At 28.9% G+C, this 25,868-nt stretch overlaps 1 protein-coding gene across 1 annotated transcript in view; it reads right to left on the reverse strand.

Annotated features, from left to right (window-relative positions):
* Nucleotides 1-25,868, reverse strand: part of LOC129965715 (phospholipid-transporting ATPase ABCA1-like) — a 62,350-nt gene that overhangs the window by 10,722 nt on the left and 25,760 nt on the right. Inside the window, exons 9-18 of the mRNA XM_056079834.1 lie at nt 25,701-25,835; nt 22,492-22,621; nt 20,882-21,036; nt 18,619-18,774; nt 15,955-16,165; nt 13,762-14,011; nt 12,264-12,340; nt 8,706-9,581; nt 7,282-7,407; nt 5,053-5,295 (exon numbers count right to left, since the gene is read on the reverse strand). Of these exons, the coding sequence (XP_055935809.1) occupies nt 5,053-5,295; nt 7,282-7,407; nt 8,706-9,581; nt 12,264-12,340; nt 13,762-14,011; nt 15,955-16,165; nt 18,619-18,774; nt 20,882-21,036; nt 22,492-22,621; nt 25,701-25,835 (2,359 nt within the window). The remainder of the gene's footprint in view (nt 1-5,052; nt 5,296-7,281; nt 7,408-8,705; nt 9,582-12,263; nt 12,341-13,761; nt 14,012-15,954; nt 16,166-18,618; nt 18,775-20,881; nt 21,037-22,491; nt 22,622-25,700; nt 25,836-25,868) is intronic.

Consider the following 25,868-nt stretch of genomic DNA (forward strand, 5'->3'; position numbering starts at 1 on the left):
TTCGGAACTGGAGTTTTTGAGGTTCGAGACCCGATTCCACCGAAGAACCATCTTGTGAACGGGTCTGGTGCACGGTAAATACGTCGGAGTCAAACACCCTCCCGCTGGTGTGGAAATTTGGAAAGGGAGTGCCAGATTCAGTGTTGTCCTCGTCATCTGATCGTGGTTCAAAGTTACGAGGTCCGTTCCAAAATAACCCTAGTATTGCTTTAAAACGGGACGTTAATATAACTAAGTTAAACTATTTATATGTTATTCGATTGTCAGATATTATTGCGAACAAAATTTGTGAAAGAAAATTTCTTAACATTCCACAAAATACCAAAGAATTAAGTAACCCTCGGAGTACAAAGTTAAAAAAATTTTGTAATGTATAAAGCGGTATTATTTTGATCCAAAAGCTGCTTTTAGTATTTAGACCAGAAAATTTACAAAAATATAAAATAATGATAAAATAATAGCAATAAGCATTTGTTACAAAAAGCAAAATGCTATATCTAGAATATTATGAATAATAAAAATAATGCTGAAACGTAATAAATGTGAAGAGCTTTTTAAGAATAATAGAAACAATATATTATTAATTCCTCTATTTTTTTTCATCTTTCTAGCAATGAATGCACAAATTAACCATGAAAGTACATTTTTTGTAAATGAATTTGGTGCATATTTTGCACTTTTGAGAATATTTAATGAGTTTTAATAACCTAGAACACAAAGACAATTCCTCCTACCGTCCGTAACCATTTTTAAGTAGAAAATTGCTAGTTTCCTTACTAGATAGAGTTACTAAAGAATGTATTGTAGAACTCGCAGTAAATAATTTCAGTTTACAAATTTCTAACACAAAAATTAAAAACTAGATGGGATCAAATTGATCCTATCTTAATGCTCCAAAGATTAAAAACATTAAATTCGTGAGCGTCACCAAAAGATTACACTCAAAATCTTTCAATGTGATGGGAAAATGAAGTGCAGGTCAAAGAATGGTGTTTTTGTTTCTCTTATCAGTGCTGCAAATGTTGTAGCTCGTCCCTCTTTAGAGAAAAGATAGAATATTAGCATTCTTTCTCTCTGTATCTCTCTCTCTCTCCTTCCTTTTCAGCTACTTGTTTTGTTCTTTATCTTTTTTTACATAATTTGATTCAAAAGAAAAGCTTAATAGCTTAAAAAGTGGTATTATTTTAATTTTTATATTTCTCTTGGTTAAATTATTGAAATAAAGAAATTATTAATAAAAAAATTATTTTAAAATTATTAAATTATTTTATGAAAAAATTAAATTAGTAATTAAAATAAAAATTAAATTATTAATTAAATTAAAATTTAAATTATTAATTAAATTAAAAATTAAATTATTAATTAAATTAAAAATTAAATTATTAATTAAATTAAAAATTAAATTATTAATTAAATTAAAAATTAAATTATTACTTAAATTAAAAATTAAATTATTAAAATTATTAATTATTAAATTAAAATTAAATTATTACTTAAATTAAAAATTAAATTATTAAAATTATTAATTATTAAATTAAAATTAAATTATTACTTAAATTAAAAATTAAATTATTAAAATTATTAATTATTAAATTAAAATTAAATTATTACTTAAATTAAAAATTAAATTATTAAAATTATTAATTATTAAATTAAAATTAAATTATTACTTAAATTAAAAATTAAATTATTAAAATTATTAATTATTAAATTATTTAAATTATTTTTATACATTATTTAAATAAAGATAATATTTCCTAGAAAATAAAATAATATCTCGTAAGATCGATTATCCATAATTGCTAAAAATACATTTTATTAATACAACCCAATGGAAGATTTAGAGTTAAATTTCATTATCATGTCTTAGAAAGCCGATATTGTAACCTTGAATGTAAATAAGTATAAAGCAATGCTTTATATAAATGTCCAAGAACTTTTCCACGCACGTCAGACCATCCTGACACTTGCCATCCGGTGTCTCTAGGCAACAACGGATCAACGCGAATAGTAACATGTATATTAATGCAAATTAAAAAATAATCACCATCTTCAACAAAAGACAGGCCAATCCTTCTTGTAGGAGATAGACCTATCTTCAAGATTTGGTTAACATAATCAAGCACAATTGATGTACTTCCGAGGAAAAAGAGAATATCCTTACTTATCCAATCGCTATATCTTAGGTCTTCCCTCCCTCTTACAACTCATTAAGCAATAATATAAGAATAAAACATTCAATTCCTAGTGTAGCAGCAAATTCAGAGAATTTCAACAAACTTTAAGAGAAATAGATATTGAAATGGAGCATGTGTCGCAACCCATGCTTAGTTGGTAAAAAGAAGAATGCACCTGATTTCAAAGAAGAAGAAAAAAGAATACCTAATGATTACCAAATGAATACCTAAAGAGTTCGTGCGTTTGTGAGGTCGTTTACGATATCTGATATTAACAACTGATTTACTGAACTTGTTCCATAAGAACATAATTAATTGGAATTATTCTGTAGTTGTTTTAAACCACTCATTTATAAAATATATGTGGAAAATTCAAAGAACCTCATGGCGCAGATTGTCGCCATTTCGACAGATTATATTGGAAACTTCGAATACGTGGTAAACGTTTTAATGTATTTGTTAACTGTTAACTGCATCTGTGACTATCCATGAAACTACTCTTGCCCTAATTCTGTTCATATTATTCTTATCGTTTCATAACACCATTAGAATGGGAATCTCAAACTGTATATGCTGCCAAAAACATTTCTTAGTTATCTTTGCCCTTTTTGTTGTCTTCGCGTGGTATCAACATTTGCGCAGTAATTTTATGACTTTTACCAAATGGGATATGGTGATTTACGACATATAAGTTATTTAAGATTTTTTAAATTTGATGTTCTAATGACAACCAATGGGATTAACAGCCACATTGTTAAAATACCTTGTAAAAGTAAAAGTTTCATTATTTATTATTTAAAATTATATAGAAGATATTGCCCTCATTATAATAGGAACCACAAACAAGGCAATGAAAATGATGTTAAAATCTTTTTTAGTTGCTTTTATCCTTTTCGTTGCCATCAAATTATATAATTTTTAACAGGTTGCCATTTTTTGTGACTTTTATTAACTAAATAAAATATGGTGATTTATGACATTTATTCTTTATTTCAGCATTTCTTTTTTCCTTGGTGTCTACTAACAACTATCTGAATTTAAAGCCGCATTACTTATGCATTAGTGTTTGTCGGTTTTTCAAACTCGGTTTTAAAAAACCGGTTTTTTAAAGTACATTTGTCACATTTGTAAACCGGTTTTTAAATTTAAACAACCAGTTTTCCTGAACACATGGATATTCCTCTTCTTCAAAAAACAAAAAACAAACAAACAAATATTTTGAATTTTATCAGTTGGGACCAATTGGTCTAGCAGCTGAAGGCTTAAGCGACGAGACACCAATTTGTTAATAAATTGTTAATAAGGTATATCTGAATTTCTGTTAAATGAACTAAAAAATTTAAACACTGAAATAAGTTTGAAATTATTATATGCTTTAGAAGAACGAATTTAAGAAAGAAATAGAATTAGCAACTGTTTTGCTGTATTTGCACATTTCTAGTTCAGCGAAGAAATCTAGTGTACTTTCTTTAGCTTCAAAAACTGAAATTAGTGAGTTATCTGGAAAAATACTGTCTAGAATATTTCCGAATTCTTAAGTGGAAACCGATTCTGATGAAGAGCAAATCGAAGAAAATACTCATCAGAGTGATGTTTTTTTAAAAAGAATCCATGGAAAAACCAATTCAAAAGTTTCTTGAAGACCTTGAAGAAAAACTTAAAAATCCAAAGCCGCTGAAAGCAGAATTTTCATTATTTGAGGCAACGAATAAAAGAAAAAATTAGATTTGTTATTTAATGCCATGAAAACTATAAAACCAAGCTCAGTAGCAAGTGAACGAGTATTTTCAATTTCAGGCAATATTGTGCCCAAAGCAAGAACAAGACTTAGCCACCGTTCAGTGGATATTTTATATTTTTTTTAAATCCCATTTGCTTGGGAGAAATTAAAATTAGTGAAAATAATATAAATATTATTTGAAATTTTTGTTTGAATTTTCGTTATTTTGTGTAAGTAATATGTATATGTAATTCTTAATTTTTTTTAATATTTTGACTTAGACATTGATTCCGTTTTTTGTTATTTTATATAAATTAAATAAAATATTTTTCCCTATTCTATTTTTTTTTACAAAAATTTGAAAACTGGTTAAAACCGGTTTTTTGGAAATATTGAATTCGGAAACCAGTTTTTCAAAAAGTCGGTTTTTGTATAAACCCTATTATGCACCCTATAGAATTCGATATTTCATTATTTGTCATTATTCATATAATATGGAAATGATGTCTATATCGAGAAGTTAATGACCAAGCTTACGGTTCCATTGGGTATATATTAATTTGCATTAATAAATTACTTTTTTATTTAGATTCCGAAGTTTAACCATTACTTTTAGAATGCTTGAAGATCAATTAATAACTTCGCAGCTGGCATACAGTAAAATGAAAGAGGTAGTACCTTTTGTCATTAAACGTGCAAACGCTTTGTAAAATCATTTTACACATGAATAAACTAAATCATACATTATGCTAAAACAGGTTTCTAGGGCAAAAATAACAAAGCAATTTTTTTGTTCCAATTATAATTCTACATAACATGTACATCAACCTTTTTCAAAATCATATCGGAGATTTAGTAGGAGTTTTGTCACGTGATACACTTGTTAGTGATAAGGGGCCTGCATAATGTCATGTATAATCATCCTTAGTGACTTAGTTCTAAGGGAAACTTTAAATCTCTAATATAGCTTTAATAATGCGATACGACTCATTCAAACTTACTTTAGTACAAACCTAAAGGTTATGATTCATTGCCTGTTTTAGATTGCATGTTTCTATTGATTACTTTCTGGGAAAAGTTATGTATTTTGTATTATTAGAAGTACAAACACTGATAAATGTCAAAAAAATATTGAAAGCATAAAAATTTTCTTACTTTTGCAGCACTTGAATAATGGATTACTTATGTCTAGGTTTGCTGGATCGCAATTAAAGTCAAGGTCTTTTTTCGGAATACTTTCACAAAAGGCATTTGGATAAGCAACTGCAAAAAGATTCGCAAATCCAGACGATAGACTGAAAGGTGGTAGAAAACGAAAAACCCACATGAAAAAACTCACAATTCCACTGGCAGGAAACGCAATTTTAACAGCCGTCAAAGTTGAACCCAAAGCGGTACCTAAGACATATTAAAATATATATAAAAACTATATTATTTCTGAAGAAAATTTAATAAATACTGGATTTAAAAAAATTGCATTAAATCCATGCTATGCAGTGATTAAAATTTATATCACTGCCACTTTTGCACTTTTATTACTATAATAATATATTTTTATTTCACTTCTTTCATATTTGAAGAGATGAAAGTTTGCAATCTATTTTACAAGCGTTTTCTGATTCACTAGAATTTTTATATTTTATACACTTGTATTTTCCGATAAAAATACATTTCAATATTTTACAGGCTTAATTATCAATTAATCGATTAATTTAAAGACTTCTTTTTCTATGAAAGTGACACTATTTGGCTGCGTACCTTAAAGGTACCTCAATATTTAAACTAATTTATAAGTAAATATTAAATACTAGAAAATAATTAAAATTAAAAAAATGCATTTTTAAGATGCTAATAAAAGTTTTTTTTAAATTGATTTTACTGAATTATTTTAATTAGTTTTATTCCTTTAATTAAATTAATCATGCTATTGGTTTTGAGCAATGTTGTAATTTTTTATTACTTAAAATCTGTGTGATATATTTTATATCATTCACCTTTGTCTTAATCTTAATTCCCTGACAAAGAATTCTTTTAGTTCCGCCCTCTTTTGCATTTCAGACTCCTGTAGCGCCATGCTCTTTAGTATTCCCGATTCCTGTAGCTCCACCCTCTTTAGTTCTATTAAAAAATAATTCGTTTCTCTGTGTTTAACTTACATTTGGAATTCGAAGTTGTGCTTTCAGGACACCCGGTATATTAAATAGCATATAATACTTTTGTTCATTACTTATATTATTTATAAATTATTTAGAGTTATTTATATCATGTGCAAATTGCTTATAAAAGCGAGCAATTTAAATTCCTGAATTGTTACAATCGATACGACAGCTCGTGAAAAAATAGATTTTTTTTTTGAACATGATAATTAATGTTCGTATACTGGCGTTATTTTTAAAAACTGCTTCATGCTTGATGTGACAACATAGTGAAAAATCATTCAAAACTCTTCTTAGGCCAAATCGTTAAACCTAAAGCTATGAAATTAAACTTGTAATCATTTCTAGAACAGTAGATGCTCTTGCAAAAAGGTTTTTTTTTTTCCAAAAGTGTAAATAATTTTTTATTCAAAAATTAATCAAAATTCTGATGTTTGATCTCAGTAATTAAAATAAGCATATCATCGATCAAAAACCCTTTAATAACCCCTTTAACTTTAAATAACAAAACTTCCACTGATGCAAATTTTATTTTCATCAGTAAAATCATTATTATAATAAATTTTTGAAATAGTTTTAAGATAGTTTTATAACAATACTTTTTTTTCTTTTTTTATTTACGGATTTATATTCATCTGCATTTCAAAAGACGTTAAATATATAATTTGTGGGGTCTTCATCGTTGTAAAATAAATTTGAAAATCAAGAAAAAACATTTGCATTAAATCAGAAATTCTAGCATGGTACAATGTTCCGGGCTAGAGATCCGAATCTCTTTAATATATTTTCCTTTTATATCATCTTAAGTAATTTTCTTCCTCACACTCTTGGAAATAAAAATGAAGACTCTAAAATATATTCGATTCTAATTGAAAAATATCACAATATATGTGCTGATTAAATCAAATTTTGTGCAGAGAAATCTGACTGAAATAAAGTCAAACAACGAATCATTGAAGAATCAATTGTAAAGAGTCAATGAATCCCCACTGAGTTAATTGATTTGTTTATGTAATAAAATATCGGGCAAAATTCAGTAATACCCGGAGAAATTTTTTAAAAATTAAAAGATGGACAATAAATCTGCGATTTTACAATTACATATTTGAATATTTATATTAACATTTTTTATATGGTAACACCAATAAATAATCGTATTTTGGATACATGAAAGCGTAAATTAAATACGTATAAATTGCAAATGAGAAAAGAAGAAGCATTTACTAACCAACAAAAATACATATTCCTACTACAGCAGCGAATCCAGCATTTCCTCTTTGGAACCAAAATGATAATAAATAACTAAAAGGTATTGAGGCCCATCCATGAAAGAGCATTAACAGCAAAGCAGTGCCTGAAAATAATGAGGTATGTAAACGTCAAAATATAAGCATTAATCATCGAAATATTTTAATGCTTTAAAAATGGACTATGCACCTAAAATAAATAGTAACAATTATGAATTCTGGAAGGCAATAAATCTAGAGTGGAACTTAATGCATAATTTACTATTAAAATATTATAAATTTTCTGGCTTGAAAAATGTTTGCATCATGCCATTTAATACTCGCTCGCACTGCCCGCCATGCATTTTGTAGGTGAACTCAATCAGGCTATAAAATGGTTCCTACATCTACATCTTCGACAACTCGATATTAAAAAAGCAAAAAAGCAAGAACGATTTTAATCGAGTTGACAGCAGAAGCATACCTAATGGCAATGTCATTTCCAACTAAAAAAAATTTCAATTTCCCAATCGATTGAACTCCTGTTAACATTTAAACATATAGACGTTCAAATGCATTCCACCATCACAAAGGAATTGTCAAAGTCAACATACCGCTTCCTAAATAGCTGCTGCTTTTTCTTCGGAAATACTTAATCCTTTTATTTTTAATTTATATTTTATATTCTCTTCATCTTTTAGATTTGATGGAACTTTTGAAAATGAAAAAGGGCATTTTGGGAATTGAGCCTTTCTCTATGTGGGCATTTTAACTCAAAAAGTCAACGAACGGGAGATAAAAATGGGAGATGACCCCAACGCCAAATTTGTAAATTGGTATGAAACTTTGAATGGAAGAAAGTAAAGAGAAGTCTGACAATCTATTCATTTTCGAATATGTGAAAAAGTTAACGGGAAAAAATCAAGAGGCCATATGGAAGAAAATTGGCTAATAGTTTTATCAACAGAAATATCGACTTTTTGGCACAAATCGGGAAATCCTTTTGTGGATTTGAACAGAATAATTCAAAAACTCCACAAGGTAGAAAAATTTGAATTTTTTTCATATAAAAAAATTTCAGATATGTATCTAATTTTGAATCTATTTCGTGAAAAACAGGAGGTCTAGAATGCATGCTCGATTTTTCCACTAGAATGCAAAACGCAAAATGTGTCGTATCGTGTAAATGAATTCGGAAGTCAAAACGAGAAAATTCGAGACGAAACTGGTTTTTGATATTATTATTTTCGAATAAAAACCTCTTATCCAAAGTATTCACGAAGGAATTCGAATTCTTTGTATATCTGTAATTTAAAAAGCATTAATTTTTTTTGGGGGGGAGGGGTGCATCAGTTTTGCTTATTAATGAAAAAAAATTATATTTGGGTTATTAGAAATGCTATACCTATGGCTTCTGAGTACTTACCTATGGCTTCTGAGCGTTCCCCAAAGAAGACATAGTTGGCGAAAATTCCGTAGGGTATAATCATCAAAATGCAGACAATGAAGTACATCAGATAATCCCAGACAAACATCGCAATCCAGTATATCGTTGCTGGAACTCCACTCATTAACTGCAACAATTTCGCTTTTGTGGCTCTCTCATGTATTGGTACTAATACAAAACCCGCGGACAAGGAAGAAAATGCCATTGGAACAAAAACAGCTGCAAGTATTCTGGCTAGTGTCTTAATTATTTCTGAGAGCTGTTCGGATCTGCTCGTGGACTGGGGAAGTGGTGCATTGACTAATGTAATTCCACCGTCGTCGGAAATCGACTTCAATATAGCAGTATGCATCAGAAGAAGAGACATTGGTGGAGCATGATAAGGTTCGCCATTGAACCAAGCAGTCATATTAATCGTATTCGTTTCATTCTGATCTTTATCTATGGCTCCCCCTACCAGAAAAGTTTTCAGATATTTTGCGAGATTTTTAGTGCCATAATCCAAAACATAGTGTGTTGGTTCAGGAACTTTTTGAACTTCCACTTGGTTTGTTTCCAAAACATTCCGGAATGTGTCTGAGAAATTGGCAAGGCCAGCTTCTTCTCGGTAATAAAAGCCTTGAGTTTTACCATACACGGAACTGATATCAAGCTTTAGTGGATCTATATCTTTCTTCAGTTGGGCTGACTTCAGGTTTATGAAACATAAGCACATAATGAGGAATGGAATTATTATTTGAGCTGTCAGAATGCCCCAATGTCTTTTAGCGTAGTGAAAGCGTTTTATTAACAAAGCCATGAATTGATTAACAAGACGAGGTTGAGGTCTCACTTTAGCAGAATCTCCGTAGACATCTGTGAAAGAAAATGTAATAAAAATATGATTTAGACGAATAACAAGTGTTTGTTTAATTTCAAACAGCTTTAGTCCTGAAAATACGGGAAAAAATCAAAATCATTTTGCGAAGCATTGGAAGAAAAGAGTTTGGTGAAATTGTATTCCCTATCCCTACTGATCTAGAGGATATGTTTTGGAAAGGTAAGATCTGACATTATATTATTTAGAAAATTATTGTTTTTATATTAAGAAGATTATTATATTATTTTTAGAAGATTATTAAGAAGAAGCTTATTATTTTTATATTAAGAAGATTATTATATTATTTTTTGAAGATTATTAAGAAGAAGCTTATTATTTTTATATTAACAAGATAATAATATTATTTTTTAGAAGATTATTAAGAAGAAGCTTATTATTTTTATATTAAGAAGATTATAATATTATTTTTTAGAAAATTGCTTCAATTAAGCAAGCATACCAAGAAATGCTTTGCATCACCTCCTTCTGCAATTATTGGTTGTCAACGAAGATTATGTGTCCCATAAAAATGGAAAACAAGTACACTGGCTTTTAAAAAGCGTACTATTCAACCGTTTTTAATTTGCGACATCCATCGCAGCTATTCGTTGTATTGATCTGAGAAATTACACAGTCCAGTCATATTAATGTGACCACCGCCTACTTTTGACGTCAGCCGTAAATAACCAATCGCAGAAGGCACGTGTTATCAGTAAATTTGGTGGATATATAAAGTGTGTTGTAGGCATTCGGAAAACATTTCATTTCTTGCAGTCATGCAGAAACGAAGCGATTTATCCGACGTCCAAAAGGACATGATCATTGGCTTTCGCACCAAGGGTGGAAGCATTTCCGAAACGGTTAATTTTGTAAACTGTTTGTGGGCCGCAGTGGTAAAAGTATACCGTAAATGGCAAAATAGCACTATCCAAAATCAGAGACGTGGCACCACATTTGCCACGTGGTGCCATAGATGGCACAGATTGTGGTGCCATAGATGGCAGAGGTGAACGACGATTATGGAGATGCGTTTGGGCGAATAGACGTGCAACCGTTGAGCAACTGGCCACCCAGATGAACCAAGGGGCTACCAACAATGTCTCCGAAGGTTGCTGTGTATGGGCCTCTGCAACAGATGCCTGGTTAATGCACCTATGTTGACTGCTGTTCATAGTCAACGAAGTCTGGAATTTGAACGCTAATGCCGCGATTGGACTTCCACTGAGTGGAAGTCCAATACGTCCAGTGTACGTGCTTTTTCCAATGAATCAGGTATCATGCTCCATCGGACAGGTGGACGTTGGCGTATATGGCATGAAACGTCTGAAAGCAAACACTCTGTAACAACTGCCGGAAGGGTCCAAGCTGGAGAAGGGAGCATTATGGTCTAGGGAATGTTTTCGTGGTATTCTCTGGGTGCACACATCATTGTAGAAGGCAAGAATAATCAACATACGAATGCATCTATCCTTGCGAACCATGTTCACTTCTATAAGCGAATTATTTTTTCCTCAGGATGGAGGCATCTACCAGCAGGACAATGAGACGTGTCATAAAGGTCGCAGTGTACGTGCATGGTTCGAAGAGCACCAGGATTAATTTACTGTACTCCCTTAGCCAGCAAATTCCCCGGGCTTGAACCCAATCGGGAATCTGTGGGACGACCTCGATCGCGTTGTTCGCACCATGAATCCTCACCCGCGTATCCTAACGCAGCTGACCACGGCACTAGAGTTGGCATGACTCAACATCCCAGTGAACACCTTCAGGAACCTAATCGACTCTCTTCCAGCCTGTCTCGCAGCTGTCCGCTCTGCGAAAGGTAGTTATTCTGGATTTTGACAGGTGGTTACATTAATGTGACTGGACCATGTAGTTTTAAGAGACATTACTAAAGCTCATTTACATATGGAGCTCTTGTCCATAAATCTAGATGGGCACAAAACATGAAAAAAAGGTCGATATAAATTTTTAAAAAAACAGCCAGATATACTGCATCAAGTAAGAGATTAATTAGAATATGGATTGGGTGTTTACTAAACAGTTCGTGAAGGTTCACTGAATACAAGTGCTTTAAATATGAGTATAATTTGATCGTGTTATGCCATAACTTGGTCTTATTTTTAAAATATATTTCATTTTAAAATCAGGTGGAAACTTTAATGTAATTCATTTATTACATCCGGATCATTTGAAATTTATTTGATAATTATTAGAAATACTTCTTTTTAAATTCTTTGATTAATTTTGATTGATTTGATTTAATATTTATCTATAAATTTGCTATAGTTCAAAATAAGCATTCATTTAAAATAATTTATAATATATATTATTAAAATATTCTCTTTCTCTCTCTCTCTCTATTATATAAAATATGAATTTAAATCCAAATTAATTTCCCAATTTGTATCTTCACTTAACACATATTAAATTCAAAAGTAAAAAAAAAATAATAATAAAAGTAAAAATTTAAAAGCAATTTGTTCATTATAAAAATTCAAACTTTCAAATAAATTTTCTTTGAATTTTGCCTGCAAATGCTACAATATTTTTTAAAAAAAAGGTTTTAATGAGGGCTGAAGAAACTTGTATATAAGTTTCATAATTGTATTATTTATTGGTAATAAATTGTAACTGTAAAATATGTTTTAATTTGATGAAATCAAATCTTTTCTTACCTTCTAACTGCTCGTTAATATTCTGATTTAATTTTCCGGATTGAAGCTTAGAATTCACATCAGAAATATTCGACACGCTATTAAAATAACACATAATTCAGACAAATTGAAATAAAATAATTGTAACTGAAAAGATTTAATCGATACAATTTCTAAAAATACACTTTTAATGATGTAAAATACACTTAAAATTAAATTTACAACTAAAAATACACTTTTAATAACTTAATTTAATAACAAAAGGTTTTCTTTAATTCTTTCTGTTTTTAAGTCTTTAATTTACCATTCATTATTATAAATATTTCGGTATTCTTTCTTAAAAAGATGAAACATACGCATGGAATCAAAATTTAATTAAATTAATCGATTATTATTAATAGATTGATCGTAAAACAATGGAAGAAAAAACTACATAAAATATTATAAACCACAATTATTATAATTTGGGATTTCTTCACAAAAGTGAAAATACTTTTGCAAAATATATTTAAAAGTTAGTTAATTATAGATTAAAGAAATTTAAAGCAGTTAAATTATTATTATTGAAAAAATAATTGTTTGGATGATAAAACGATGTAGAAATCATTTTTATGCAATAATATTTTCGGAAGTTGTAGCGTAAAAACGCAATTATCTGTCTTAATTTTTCTCATTTTAATTACGACAAAAAAATCGCCCGGAGGTGAACATTCCAAACCTTCAAAGTATATATATATATATGTGCAAAACCTGTTAGTTCTAAGTCAAACCATTCGGCCTGTTGAGACGGACACACACACACACACACACACATAATATTTGAAGAAATAGAGATGAAACTATAAAGATATTGATCAAAATATTTCTTCATTAGCTTTCAACAATACGTTATTAAATATCACGTATATCTCAAATCACGTTATTAAATATTTCAGATAAGAATGAGCACAGGTTGAAATTCAGTTCATCAATGTTATTAATTTAATTTATTTAAATAAATAAATTAAATTGTTAAATAACAATTTTAAAAAAAAACATATTTTAGAAACTACCAAAATGCAGAAAAATTTGCCTGGAAATTAAAATTATATTAATGAAAAGTTTTTTTTTAATTTTAAATGTAAAACAGTCTTGCGCAAAAATATTTCTGAAGTTAAGATGGGAAAAAATCAAATTTTTAATTAGTGTTTGATTAATTATAATTTTATTTAAAATTACAATTAAAAAAATCTTTACCAGCGGTACATCCCCTCCCTCTAAAACATGTAAGTGCCAAATTTGGCGGCTCAAACTCTAGAAGTCTATTCTGTACAGTGCCAACTCACGCACGCACGCAAGCACGCACATCTTCATTATAAGCAGAGATAATGATATTTCAAACAATGATTTATATCTGATAAACAATTCGCTTTTGCTTTACAAAAGTAATTGAAATACTAAAAGCTAATTGAAGAAATTAAAATCGTATTTAAGTCTGAAGCTTAGAATCTTTAAATAAAATAAAACATCTTTTACCTACTTTAAGAAAACGTCTTCCATTGTTGTTATAGTTATTCCGAAAGAAATAACACCAAGTTTGCTCTTCTGACTTTCCAGTTCTTCGAACATATCTGCAAATTCCTTTCCAGTGGCTGTGGGTAGTCTGAAGGAGATATCTTTCTCCAGTTCGTTTTCAACGGTAACGTCGGGAACGTACTTTTGCAGAAGAAACACTAGGCCTTGCATATTAAAGTATTGGTCTTTTACAACGTGAAGATGGTATCCAGTTCCTATAAATTAAGAAAAATAATTAAAACAATTGGTTACACTGGTTCGTTAAAATAAAAAAATAATAATTAAGGAGATTCGAAACTGTAGTTCGAAAAATCGTGATATGATAATGTTTTAAATTTGATTAATCTATCTATACTTTTATTCTTAAATTTTTCCATATTTAAACAACAAAGATAATATATACACAAAATATTATCAAAATGCAAATCCAATAATTAAAACAATAAAAACCATTATTGCATGTTGCATTATGTTACATAAAAAGCATTAAAGCATGTTGCAAAATATACTTTAAATCTTTTTTTAGTTTGCTGTATTGTTGTTTGCTTGTCACTTTGAAATGCTAGTATGTAAAAATTATTTTGTTAAACATGAAATTAAAATTATAGATAAGAATTTTGATTTTGTATTTTTTCAACTATACATTTTTTTACTCAAACGGTATAAAATTAAAAAAAATTGCATATTCTCGTCCTCCAAAGTATATGCTAAGTTTGGTAACTCTAGGTCACAGGCTTTAGTCTATAGAATTCAAACACATATACACACACAAGCACACATTCATCTTTATAAAAAGCAAAGATAAACTTAGTTTTAAAAAATCAGAAATGTGCATAAATATGCAAGTAGGGTAAGTATAATATACAATGAGCATCTGCATATGTCGGCTAAAATGCCGTCAGAGTAAGTATGAGCAGAGTACAGACTAGTTTGTTTATTGGTGTGACAGGACAGTATTTTATTGAATATGTCACTAATGTGTAACAGTGCCTCTTTAAAATTTGTTCAATTATCGGAATTTTCATGATCTGTTATCAAAGCATACTCGATCAAGTTCAATATTGAATTTATTTAGTCTGACAAACTATTAACTTTTCTCATAAAAGTAAGGTTTTGTCATTGGTATACGATAAACTTAATTACACTAAAAGTAACTTTCCTTATTGGTATACGAGAAACTTTCTTGCTTAACTACACTAAAAGTAACTTTCCTTATTGGTATACGAGAACAGTGTAAAAAGTATTCGACTTCAAATTTTCCAGCATATGATAATGATGCTAGAGCGGCGCCACTGTACTCAGTAAAAGAAGTCAACTTAATGCGCATGCTTGAATTTTTTTCTCCACATTGGAGTATGTCAGTCGCTGCCTGCGGGTCGTTGAGTAAAGTTCTGTAAGAAGTATTCGTCAGATTTTTTTTATTTTTGTCAGGATGACTGAACGAGTTGAACAAAGATACTGCATCAAATTTTGTCAAAAGCTTGGTGATTCTCAAAGCGAAACAATTCGAAAGATTCAGCAAGTGTTTGGAGACAATGCTATGGGGATAACATAAGTGAAGGAGTGGTTTAACTGATTAAAAAATGACCGCAAAGCAGTGGAGACGATTACGAATACGCAAGAAAGAATAAACAGTGAGGAAAGATTCTATCGACATGTTCTATGCCGACTCAGAGATGCAGTTCGGTGCAAAAGACCAGACCTCTAGACGACGAAAAACTAGCAGTTGCATCCCGACAATGCCCCGACTCACTCATTACACCTGATCCAAACTTTCTTGGCGAGACACTAAATTCCAGTCATCAACCCAACAACCTCTCTTCTCTCCAGATATGGTTCCTTGCGACTTCTGGGTGTTTCAGAAATTGAAATGCCGTTGAAAGAATCCTATTTTGAAGGCAGAGAAGAAATAATGCAGAACGCGATAACGGAGATGAGCACCATTCCAAAAGAAGCCTTCCAGGAGTGTTTTTAGCAATGGAAGAATCGATGGGCTAAGTGTGCAAAGGCGCAAGAGGCCTACTTTGAAAGGGATAGGGGTTCCAATTTCGTCACTTAAGTAATATATTTTTCCTGGATAAAGATCGGATACTTTTTAAAAGCCATCATAATTTTCATTCACTAATTATTACATACAATGTTATTTAAAGTGACATACCAAATTTCTGTTTGAGAAACATAGGAGATCCGCAGCATTGTATCTGTCCATCCGCCATGATGGCTATCCTATCTCCAAGAATATCTGCTTCCTCCATGTAATGAGTGGTCAAAATTACGGTACGATCTCGCCGTATTTCAAGCAGAGCATCCCATACTCCTCGTCTGGCCTCAACATCCATGCCAGAGGTTGGCTCGTCCAAGAACAACACCTATTAATGGAGGTAATTTCATAGATGATAATAAGAAGAACTCAACATTTATATAATAAATTTCAAATTTATTTCATTTTTATATAATTGAATAAATTATAAGTTAAATTCATATCAGCATTGTTTATTGCCTTAATTAAATAATTTTAAATGAATTAATTTTTTCAAATTTTAGAATTTAAATATTATTCACTTTTCTTAAACTGACTTCTGCTAACATTTTGGGCAAAAGTAGCCATAAAGATTGATGCGTGCTTACAAGGTACCGTGTTTCTGACGACCTCGAAACATTGATTGATTTTATAAAAGACAAATGCATTCGTTCCTTTTTTTATTTAAACGGAAAATTAATACATTTTAATATCATAACGCTATTTCAGGAAATTTCAATTAAAGGTCGGGTGTTTTCAATCACATTAAGTTTGCCAATTGCTATATATAGTGCCAATTACTTTGCGCTAGTAATAGCGGGAAGTGCCATTATTTCTTTTCAGAAAAGATACAAAGTTTATTGCAAACATGCGATATCGCATGCTTTTCCTTGTTTCTGGACATAATTCCGATAATATTCGCAACAAAAAACGACCTTCTCAAACGTTGCAAGGACTTGCCATCGATTGCATTAATTTATCGACTGAAATCAAAGAATACTGTTTATCATCGAATACTGTTTATCAGGTTCCCATTATTACAAATATTATAATTCATGTTTATTTGAATCTAAATTATATTACAATTTTGAAAATTACATTGATCCTAATTATTTCAGTTGTATCTACCAAAAGACCATTTTCAAGATCTAAAAGAATAAAAAATTTACTGTTGAACCGGAACAAAAGAACAATTTAATTCATTTACTTCGTTAATCATTTCATATATATGATGTGAATTAGAAAAAAAAAGCCAAATTATACTGGCAATATCAACGGAATTGATGTAACGCATGTAAGAAATTGACAAAAAAAGTCCATATTCGAATAATTTGTATATCTAATTGCATTTCATAATTTTATGAATCAGTCGCTTTTGTTTTTTATAAAGGGTTGTCAAATGAAAACAAAACAGATAGGAAAAAAATAACTAAATTATTTAGTATTTCAAAAGTAGTTGGCATAACATTACAATAATACATTTACTCCACTTATTGTTAATACATTTATTCTACTTCGGACAAGACGGTTATTGCTTCATTGGAAAATATTTGCAGTTGTCTTTGGAACCATCATTGTATCCAGGCTTACACCTCTTAATCTGAATCAAATTGATATCCACGGATGTCTTTTTTTTTTCAGGGCTCCAAAAAATATGGAAATTACATAGACTATAAGGAAGGTGTGTAAGGATTTTCCTGCGATACTTTTGAAACGTTTCTTTGCTACACTTCGCAACATTAGTTGACATTATTCCAGTGCGTTTGAATTTAATGGCGAGCTTCAAATTTTGCAAAGGTTCCACGAGCCATTGTATGTTAATCATGGAGATATATTGCAGAAAATCAATTAGCAGCGGGTCCTTACAGTGAAAGGAAAAGATTATCGTGACTTTTCCAGAGATGGCATGCAAAGGTTTAGACTTTTACGGTGGGGGTGAATCCATTTACTTCCTCTCTTGGCTCTGACGCTTGCTCTCCGACTCAAAATGATGACATCATGTTTAATCTTCCGCTATAATAGAGTCAGGAAAGGATCTTCTTCATGATATTGTTGCAGGTGCTGCAGTAATGTCAATTTTTAATTCAATATCATTTAATCTACATAAGCTCATTTTATATACTGTATTAGCCATATAATATTTGGACATGAGTTTTCTTCTCCTGATATGCCTTATGCGTTCAGCACGCTGTTCCTCTTTCTCGGCCGCCCTAGTGATGTCGGACGCACATACGACTGGCCGACCTCACCTCGAGAAAGTCTAACAGTCAAATTACACGGAGAACTTTCACACTGTTGCTTTTTGATGACCAATAGAGATCGCGTATACACACAAACCTACCTACGTTACCAACTTCCGCGCCATGCTCGTTATATAGTCTGTCTTGCGTTCATTTGATTGCTCTTTATATTTATTATCAATCTTTTACATTTGAAATGCTAATTTCATAATAAAATAATACTAACATTACTTTCACGCATTCCTTTATTCCTTATCACACTTTATGAGCAATATAATAGTAAAGTCCAATAAATTATGAATTTCTTGGACAAAGTTTATTTAAGACCTTATATATCAACTTTTCAACAGAATTGTATGAAATTGATATAATTAAAAAGATATTTTCTTTTTAGTTTTAAGATAATGCGTAAGTTATAGCGACTATATACGTATACGAGAAAGTATAAATAGATTTAACAAGATTAAAGATAGTGAAGTAGCTTCATAAGTTTTATAAAACACATTTCTAACATTCAAGAGATCTTGGATACCATAATGTAAAAACAAAATAATGCACATACTTTCGATCCGCCAACGATTGCAATTCCAAGACTCAATTTTCTTTTCATTCCTCCAGACAAATTCTTCACCAGTTCATGTCTTTTGTCAGCCAGTTTTAAAATGTTTAAGACTTGGGTTGCTTCATTAGTCAGCTGACTCCACTGAACTCCTTTCATCTATAAATAAAGATATAAGGTAAGAGAATCTATTCAATCAAAAATCTTGAGAAGAAACGGTGCATAAAAAAAACAGAAAAGGATTTGTATTCCGCCATTTTTGTTAAACAGTTATTCATAAACAGGGTTATAAACATATTAGGACCGAAGGCAGAAAAATATTAGGAACACTTTTCAATGTTTTTAAATAAAAATTAATAATAAAAGATTCTAAAAAGACTTAATCTTAGTTTTCAGTAATTATTTTCAATTTACTTTTTCTTTTATATCTTATTAATTATTTTATTATATTTTTAATCAATTTGTAAACGTGGGTATCACAATGAAATTTTTCTGAACAAAAATGCGATTCCAAAATTTATACCAGCAAAGGTGTTAGCGAATTATAAACATCGAAGTGTAAGAATTTTCAAATGTCTTTCAGTGAATTGAAAAATTACTTAAAAATCCATAATATTTCCTTTTCCTCTCGATTACTTTCACAATACAGAACATTTTGCGTTTAGATTGGTAAAGCATAGTAAAAAAAATCGTCCATCTTCTATATTATTTCCTTTTTGATCCAGTGATCTCAAAATTTCATAATTTTGGTATCAAAATCAGATATCATATTTCATTCATCTTACTTGTTGCATTTTTAAATCATCCAATTCGCATACACATATGCAAATAAACAGTCAAACAATTTAAGCATGGACCGATTTCAACCGAAATTAGATATAAATATACAAATTTGGTGAATTGGTTACGGTTATGAGTTTTTGTGTTCACTTGCACATAGAAGAACGAGTATAGAGACTTCTCGTCGATGGGTATTGCACGAAATTTGACAGAGATCTTAAATTCGGTGAGAACGTTACATACTATATTTCATCCATTGGCTATTGAATTATTATACTAGCTTATTGGCTTTTGAATTATTATTTTTATAGACAGGTTGGCAAACAAATATATCAGCAGATTTTCGCTTTGAGGCCTAAATTTTGGAGATTCATCAATTATTTTTTTTTTTGGTAAGTACAACCCTTTATGCTCTCTGTATGCTTGTAAGACAAGATGAACTTCAATGAAATAAAATAAAAGTACAGAAAATACAAGGAAATAAAAAAGTACAGGAAAGTATAATAAAGTAAAAGAAAGCTATAGGAAAGTACAAGAAACTGAAAAAGAAATTATCGTTATTACTGTAGCAATTTCCCAATTTGCTATCTTTTTGTGTCTGGTTTATATTTAAATTTCAATTTAGTGTTGATAAATTAATAAAATTTATATGCATTTCAGAAATCTTTAAATTAGGATGACAAAACGTCAGAACACTACAAAAATGACACAATATTTTTAAATTCCAAAATTGTACATTTTTTCAAAGTCATGAAGAAAAAAATAAAATGTGCATTTAATTTTACATTTACAATACATTTTTAGAATGCACAGTAAAATACAGTTATTCCAGACTCAGCTCTTACAGAAAGCATATTATAGATAGTTCTATCCAGTGATTTAGATCGCTTATTAAAAAATTTGTAAGGCGAATATATATTAAAATAGGAAAATAATATTAAAAATGGAAAACAAGAGAGCAAAAGCGGAATCTACTTAATGCCAACATAGTTGAATGGAAAAATTATCAGATATTCTCAGAAGAGATGCTTCCAGAGTTAAGTTTTGATAGATTTTTAAGGTTGATAATTTTAAACATTGCATCCTGCAACGTCCTACATCATTGTCACAATGATGAAAAAGTAACGATCGTATGCTAAGTTTCGTAATTGCCTTTCTTTCTATGTAAAAAATGAATTACCTTTGCTAGTCTAACTTTCTTGCAAATTACTGAAAAATGTTCTAAAAATTTTTTTGTTTAAAATTAATTGTTTTTGCATTAAACAATCGTAAGAATATTAAGATACCTCAAAATTATCTAAACGCATCAAAACTTTTGAATTTTATTATCGTTCACGATTTCAATTGATCTTGTATATTTAGATTAAAAGTTCCTAAATTCTTGGCAAAATAAAACTAGTTTTTCAGAATTTTAATAACTTAAAAAAATATTTTTACTATAACACAAAAAAGTTATATCAAAGTATCTAAAAGCTCTGATACATACTGCCGCATACATTCTCAAATGTTCTTCTACAGTAAGTGTATCGTACAAGACATTATGCTGAGGGCACACACCAAACCCGCCTCGGGCTTCAGCCGTGTCTTTCAAAATGTCGAAGCCATTTATAGATGCAGTACCACTTGTTGGAGTGTACAGACCTATATAAAAAAAATAGTTTTAAAATCACAGAAAAATCATTCTACATGAGAAATTGTATAAATTCCTTAAAAAAATGTTTTTAAACATAATATTACTGAAACAACTGAGAGCAATGTAAAATATGAGAGTTAAAATTGAAAATTATTCTCTGTCTTGTATAATAAATGATAACAAAAAAATTGTATTTATCTGCCAAAGTAACAGAAATATTCTTGCAAGAATTATCTAAATGTAAGGACTAATTAGATATTTGTCCTCGAAATAATCTTTAATCTTTTATTTCGATTTATTTAATATTTTTGAATAAATAAGACAAAATATGTATCACAATGGTAAAGTAATTATATGGGGAGGTTAATAAATTGACATAAATTTTAATTTCTTAATTAAAGATCCTTGACATTAATAATGAGCTATAATTAGTTCTCAGATCCAGACGAATCGATATCCAAAAATTGCAATTTCGCATGTAGTACTTCATATTGTATTCTTTAATAATTCTCCTTTTGTAATATCTAAGATTATAACAGTGTTCATTCTTCATTGAACACGACTTAATTTATTTATTTTCAGTTTTTAAGTTTAATAGAAAAATTGGCTTATGCTCATCTGTCTCTGAGGAAAGGATATATCAAGTTCAGCAAAAGAGGTGAATAACTGCGTGAAATTGATTTTAAACTGCAGTCGAGTAGTAAGAAATCGATTAAAAATTTTCTGTGTTCATTTATCAACTCTGATTGATAAAATTAATATAAAAATGGAAAAACTTTAAAAATGCAAAATTTAAATTTTTAAACATTTTCACACACAAAGACTGAACTTTGTGCATAATTAATGTGTAATTTTAATGAGTTAATTTTTCCTATGATTTGAAGATTTATAAATTTTTCTTTCTACAATACCTATATATAAAAATTTCATCTTTTTAATTTGATATTTTTTAAATGTTTATAAACTTTTCTAACTATAATACCTATTTATAAAGATTTCAATTGTTTTTTTTCCTTGAAACTGGTATGTAATGTAATTGTATTGTAAAATTTGATTAACTGAATTTAATTTCTACCTTAGTAAAGGTATTATAAATGATTTTAGGATGTATTTTTGACTTTTCATAAATCTGACATTTATTTAGAAATAATTTTGAAATGTTATGCATCCCTTTAATAATTATGGTGAATATTTTGTAATCTAGAAGCTTTTGTCCGTTAAATTTTTAACCTATAAGTGAATTATTCCATTTGCAATATTTTGTCAATTTCATAAAAATTCTGCTCTTTTTATAAACAATATCTTATTTTAACACATACCTCTAAAATCAATAGGGAATTAATGCAGAGGACATTGTGGTTCAGACCCAAAGTATTTAAAATCTGAGAACTATTATTGGTAATAACTAAAGAAATAAATCACTGTGAATAAGCAGATAGAATTAAAAAAAAATATGTACTTACCCGTTAGAATATTAATGGTTGTAGTTTTTCCTGCGCCGTTATGTCCTAGAAGTGCAGTAATTTGGCCTTGGTAAATGTTTAAGGAAACATCTTTCACAGCAAGTTTAGAAGTAAGCCCCGACCTGAATTCCTATTTCCATTAAAAATATAATTTAGTAAATTTTGAAATATATATAAATTTTCTGTTAGATTTTGCAGTATTGCATACAATTCGAAGATAACAAAATATTTCACATAGATAAAAAATAATTATTAGCCAGATAGAAATTTAAATATCAACAATAATTGTTTTTAATTAATTCAGATTTCAAGATATTTCATAAATAATATTTAAGGTATTGTTTGCCAACGGATTCTAAAACCCTCTGCGTTTTTGCGCATGCATTAGGATGGGTTTAATTCATCAAAATAGGAGTGAGAAGAAAAATGAAAGGTGGAGATGTTTATATTTAACATTAAAGTAAACTCGGATTTTTTGCGGACACTGAAATATACAGTCAGAAAAAGATACTAATTCACAATAAAATATTTCAGAGCAATTTTTATTAACTGTAAGGGGCATAAACATTACATTATGATGAATAAATGGAAGACTTCTTAAAATTCGATAATTCACTTTTTTACAAAATAATGACAATTTTTTTGTGTGTGTTAAATGCTTTGTTTTTTACATGTTATTGAATTTTTTGATACTAATTTAATATTAAAAAAGATGAATAAAAGAGAGCTTACTCTATTTAAAACATTTTATTTTCAGTTGAAGAATTGCTATAAATATGGATAATTTTTTAATTATTATTATAAATATATTATTTTAAATTATATATTTTTTATATTTTTGCCATTTAAATTAGTCATATAAACAATCAATAACGCAATTTTGAATTAATCTAAAATAATTAGTCAGAAATAACACGGCAGTCACACACTATGAAAAAAATTGGGTTAAAAAGCATCTAATAAGGCCGAAATCAAGGTCAAAGAATGATAAAGAACTCCGGAAATGTGCTCCTCATCCTCATTTTTATGATGTCAGTAATTATAATTAATATTTATCATCATTTAAGTTTTATTTGTAATTATTTTTCCTGCTTAAAAATAAAATTATGATTCAAGCACTATGTGGATGAACATTCGATTTTACATAATGAAAGAGTTACATATTGATTAAAACTGTCTGCAAGTTGTTAATTTTATATTACATAATTTTTACAGTTTTTTTTTTTTTTTATGAAACACGCTTTTATAGCTTTACTTATTTTTTCTTTTAAGAATAAAGTTATAACTTATATATAAAGAGATAAAACTTTATTTTTTGCATACAAAAAATGAGTAACACACTAATTAAAACCATCTTTAAATAGTTAAGTTAATTTATACGATTTTGAATATTTTTTAAAAAATGCATTGTGAAATTACAATTTTTTTTTCTTATAAAGATTAAATTATAATTCAAGAACTGAAGTAATAAAGTTTTATTTTTGCAAAAAAGAAAAATATATTAATTGAAATTATTCGCACACTACAATTATGCTAATTATTATCATTATACATGTGCCCTTTCCTATCAGTCATTTTTATATCTCTTATTTGTTATTTTTTTTTATCAAGAAACAATTGGAACAGAATTTAATCTATCTTCAACGTTTTATAACAAATACTTTAGTACAATAGACGAAAGAAATTGGCTAACCGCTTAACTGTCTTGCCCGAGTGCAATACGTGCATCGATTTATCGAATTTTGTTAGTTGTCAGCAAAAAATTAACAATTCATAACGATTATAATTCAATATTAAAAAATTACTTCGAATACATAGATAAGTCAAGTATTCAATGGATTTCCATTTGAATCAAAATAAGAAAATATTCCCAAAATAGAAGGTATCATCTTATCAGATAGTAAAGAAAATGAAACAATTAAGTGGTTAATGGGAATAGATAAGGTTTTACATCTCCGATAGCCTTGGAAAGCAAGAAATATGAAATGAACTAATTATTCCTTTGATTAATTGCTTGGTATTTTTTTAATATGGTATCTGTCTTCCAGCGAATATATATATCCAGTTTCTAGCCAATAAGAAATAGATAGTTGGAAAAGAGAGTAATTAGTCTCCAAACAATACTTATATACACACATGTTTAAAATACAGTATCTCTTCAAAATTGACCACAAATCTTAAAAACGCTTTTCTTCTTCATAAAGTATGTGACTACATTCGGCATGAATTTGTTTGAAAAACGACCGAAAATGGTTATATTTTTGAATATTTGCATAAAACAGATTGAAAAAACTATGAAACCAAAATATACTAGTTAAGTGGCATTTTTTTTTAATTTGGAAAAAAGGTTGTTTTTAGCTAAAAAAGATATATAAAGCAAAAATCTTCTACTTTAGAGGTTTATCAAATGATTTGCTTAAAATTTTGCAGATAGCTTAAGAAATATAGTATCTAGTTTTTGAACTAAAAAAATAAGCTTCATTTCTATCTATTCTTTCAATATTAGGATTCAACTGATAAATAACACGAAATTTTCAATTTTTTTACATTTTGAAGATACGATAAAATATTTCTAAGTACTTAACTAAGTACTGAACCAGAGATTACTTAATCTCTGGTTCAGAAATTGTAGAAGATATTTCTAAGTAAATAAATTACTTATTCTCTGGTTGAGGAATTGTAGAAGATATTGAGAAATTATCATACCAAATTTGAAAAAAAATGTGTATTAGATTTTAATTTTTGAGGGTTTTTTTACAAGATTTCATAGATTAGAATTTGAAAAAATAGCATATAAAGATGTAAAACAGCATTAAAGCGTGTATAAATATAAATATAAAAACTGGTATAATTTCCCAAAAATAAAATTGTAACAGTTTTATGAAGAACAAATATTACGGATATTAAATTTAAAAAAGTATTCATAATTTTGCAAAAAATCAAATTTTCAACATAGTCACCTACCTTGAAAGAAATTCATTTAAACATCTCGTACCACTAAAATCCTCAACAAAGCAAATAAATTTCCACAATATTTCAATAAATTTACAAATGCTCCAAGCTATCAACATTTTTTTTCAAACATAGAATATATAAAAATATATGATAATATTTTAAAAAATATATAGATTTTTTTTCAAATATTTAACTAAAATATTTCGAATTCCGTAATCTAAAAATAGTGTTATTATGCAGCCTCTAAATATTACCTTAAACAAGTTCTTTATCACTACTCCTGCATATATATTAGTTGGGTCCTCTTCAAAAAATTCAGAATTATTAGGTTTTCCAAGTAGTTGTAAGTCCTCTTCAGAATCAGCCTTATTCCCACACCAGTAACTTCTCTACACAAAATATATATTGATTCATTTAAAGTA

Source organism: Argiope bruennichi, chromosome 4 (assembly GCF_947563725.1).
Source record: "Argiope bruennichi chromosome 4, qqArgBrue1.1, whole genome shotgun sequence".
Classification (NCBI taxonomy): domain Eukaryota; kingdom Metazoa; phylum Arthropoda; class Arachnida; order Araneae; family Araneidae; genus Argiope; species Argiope bruennichi.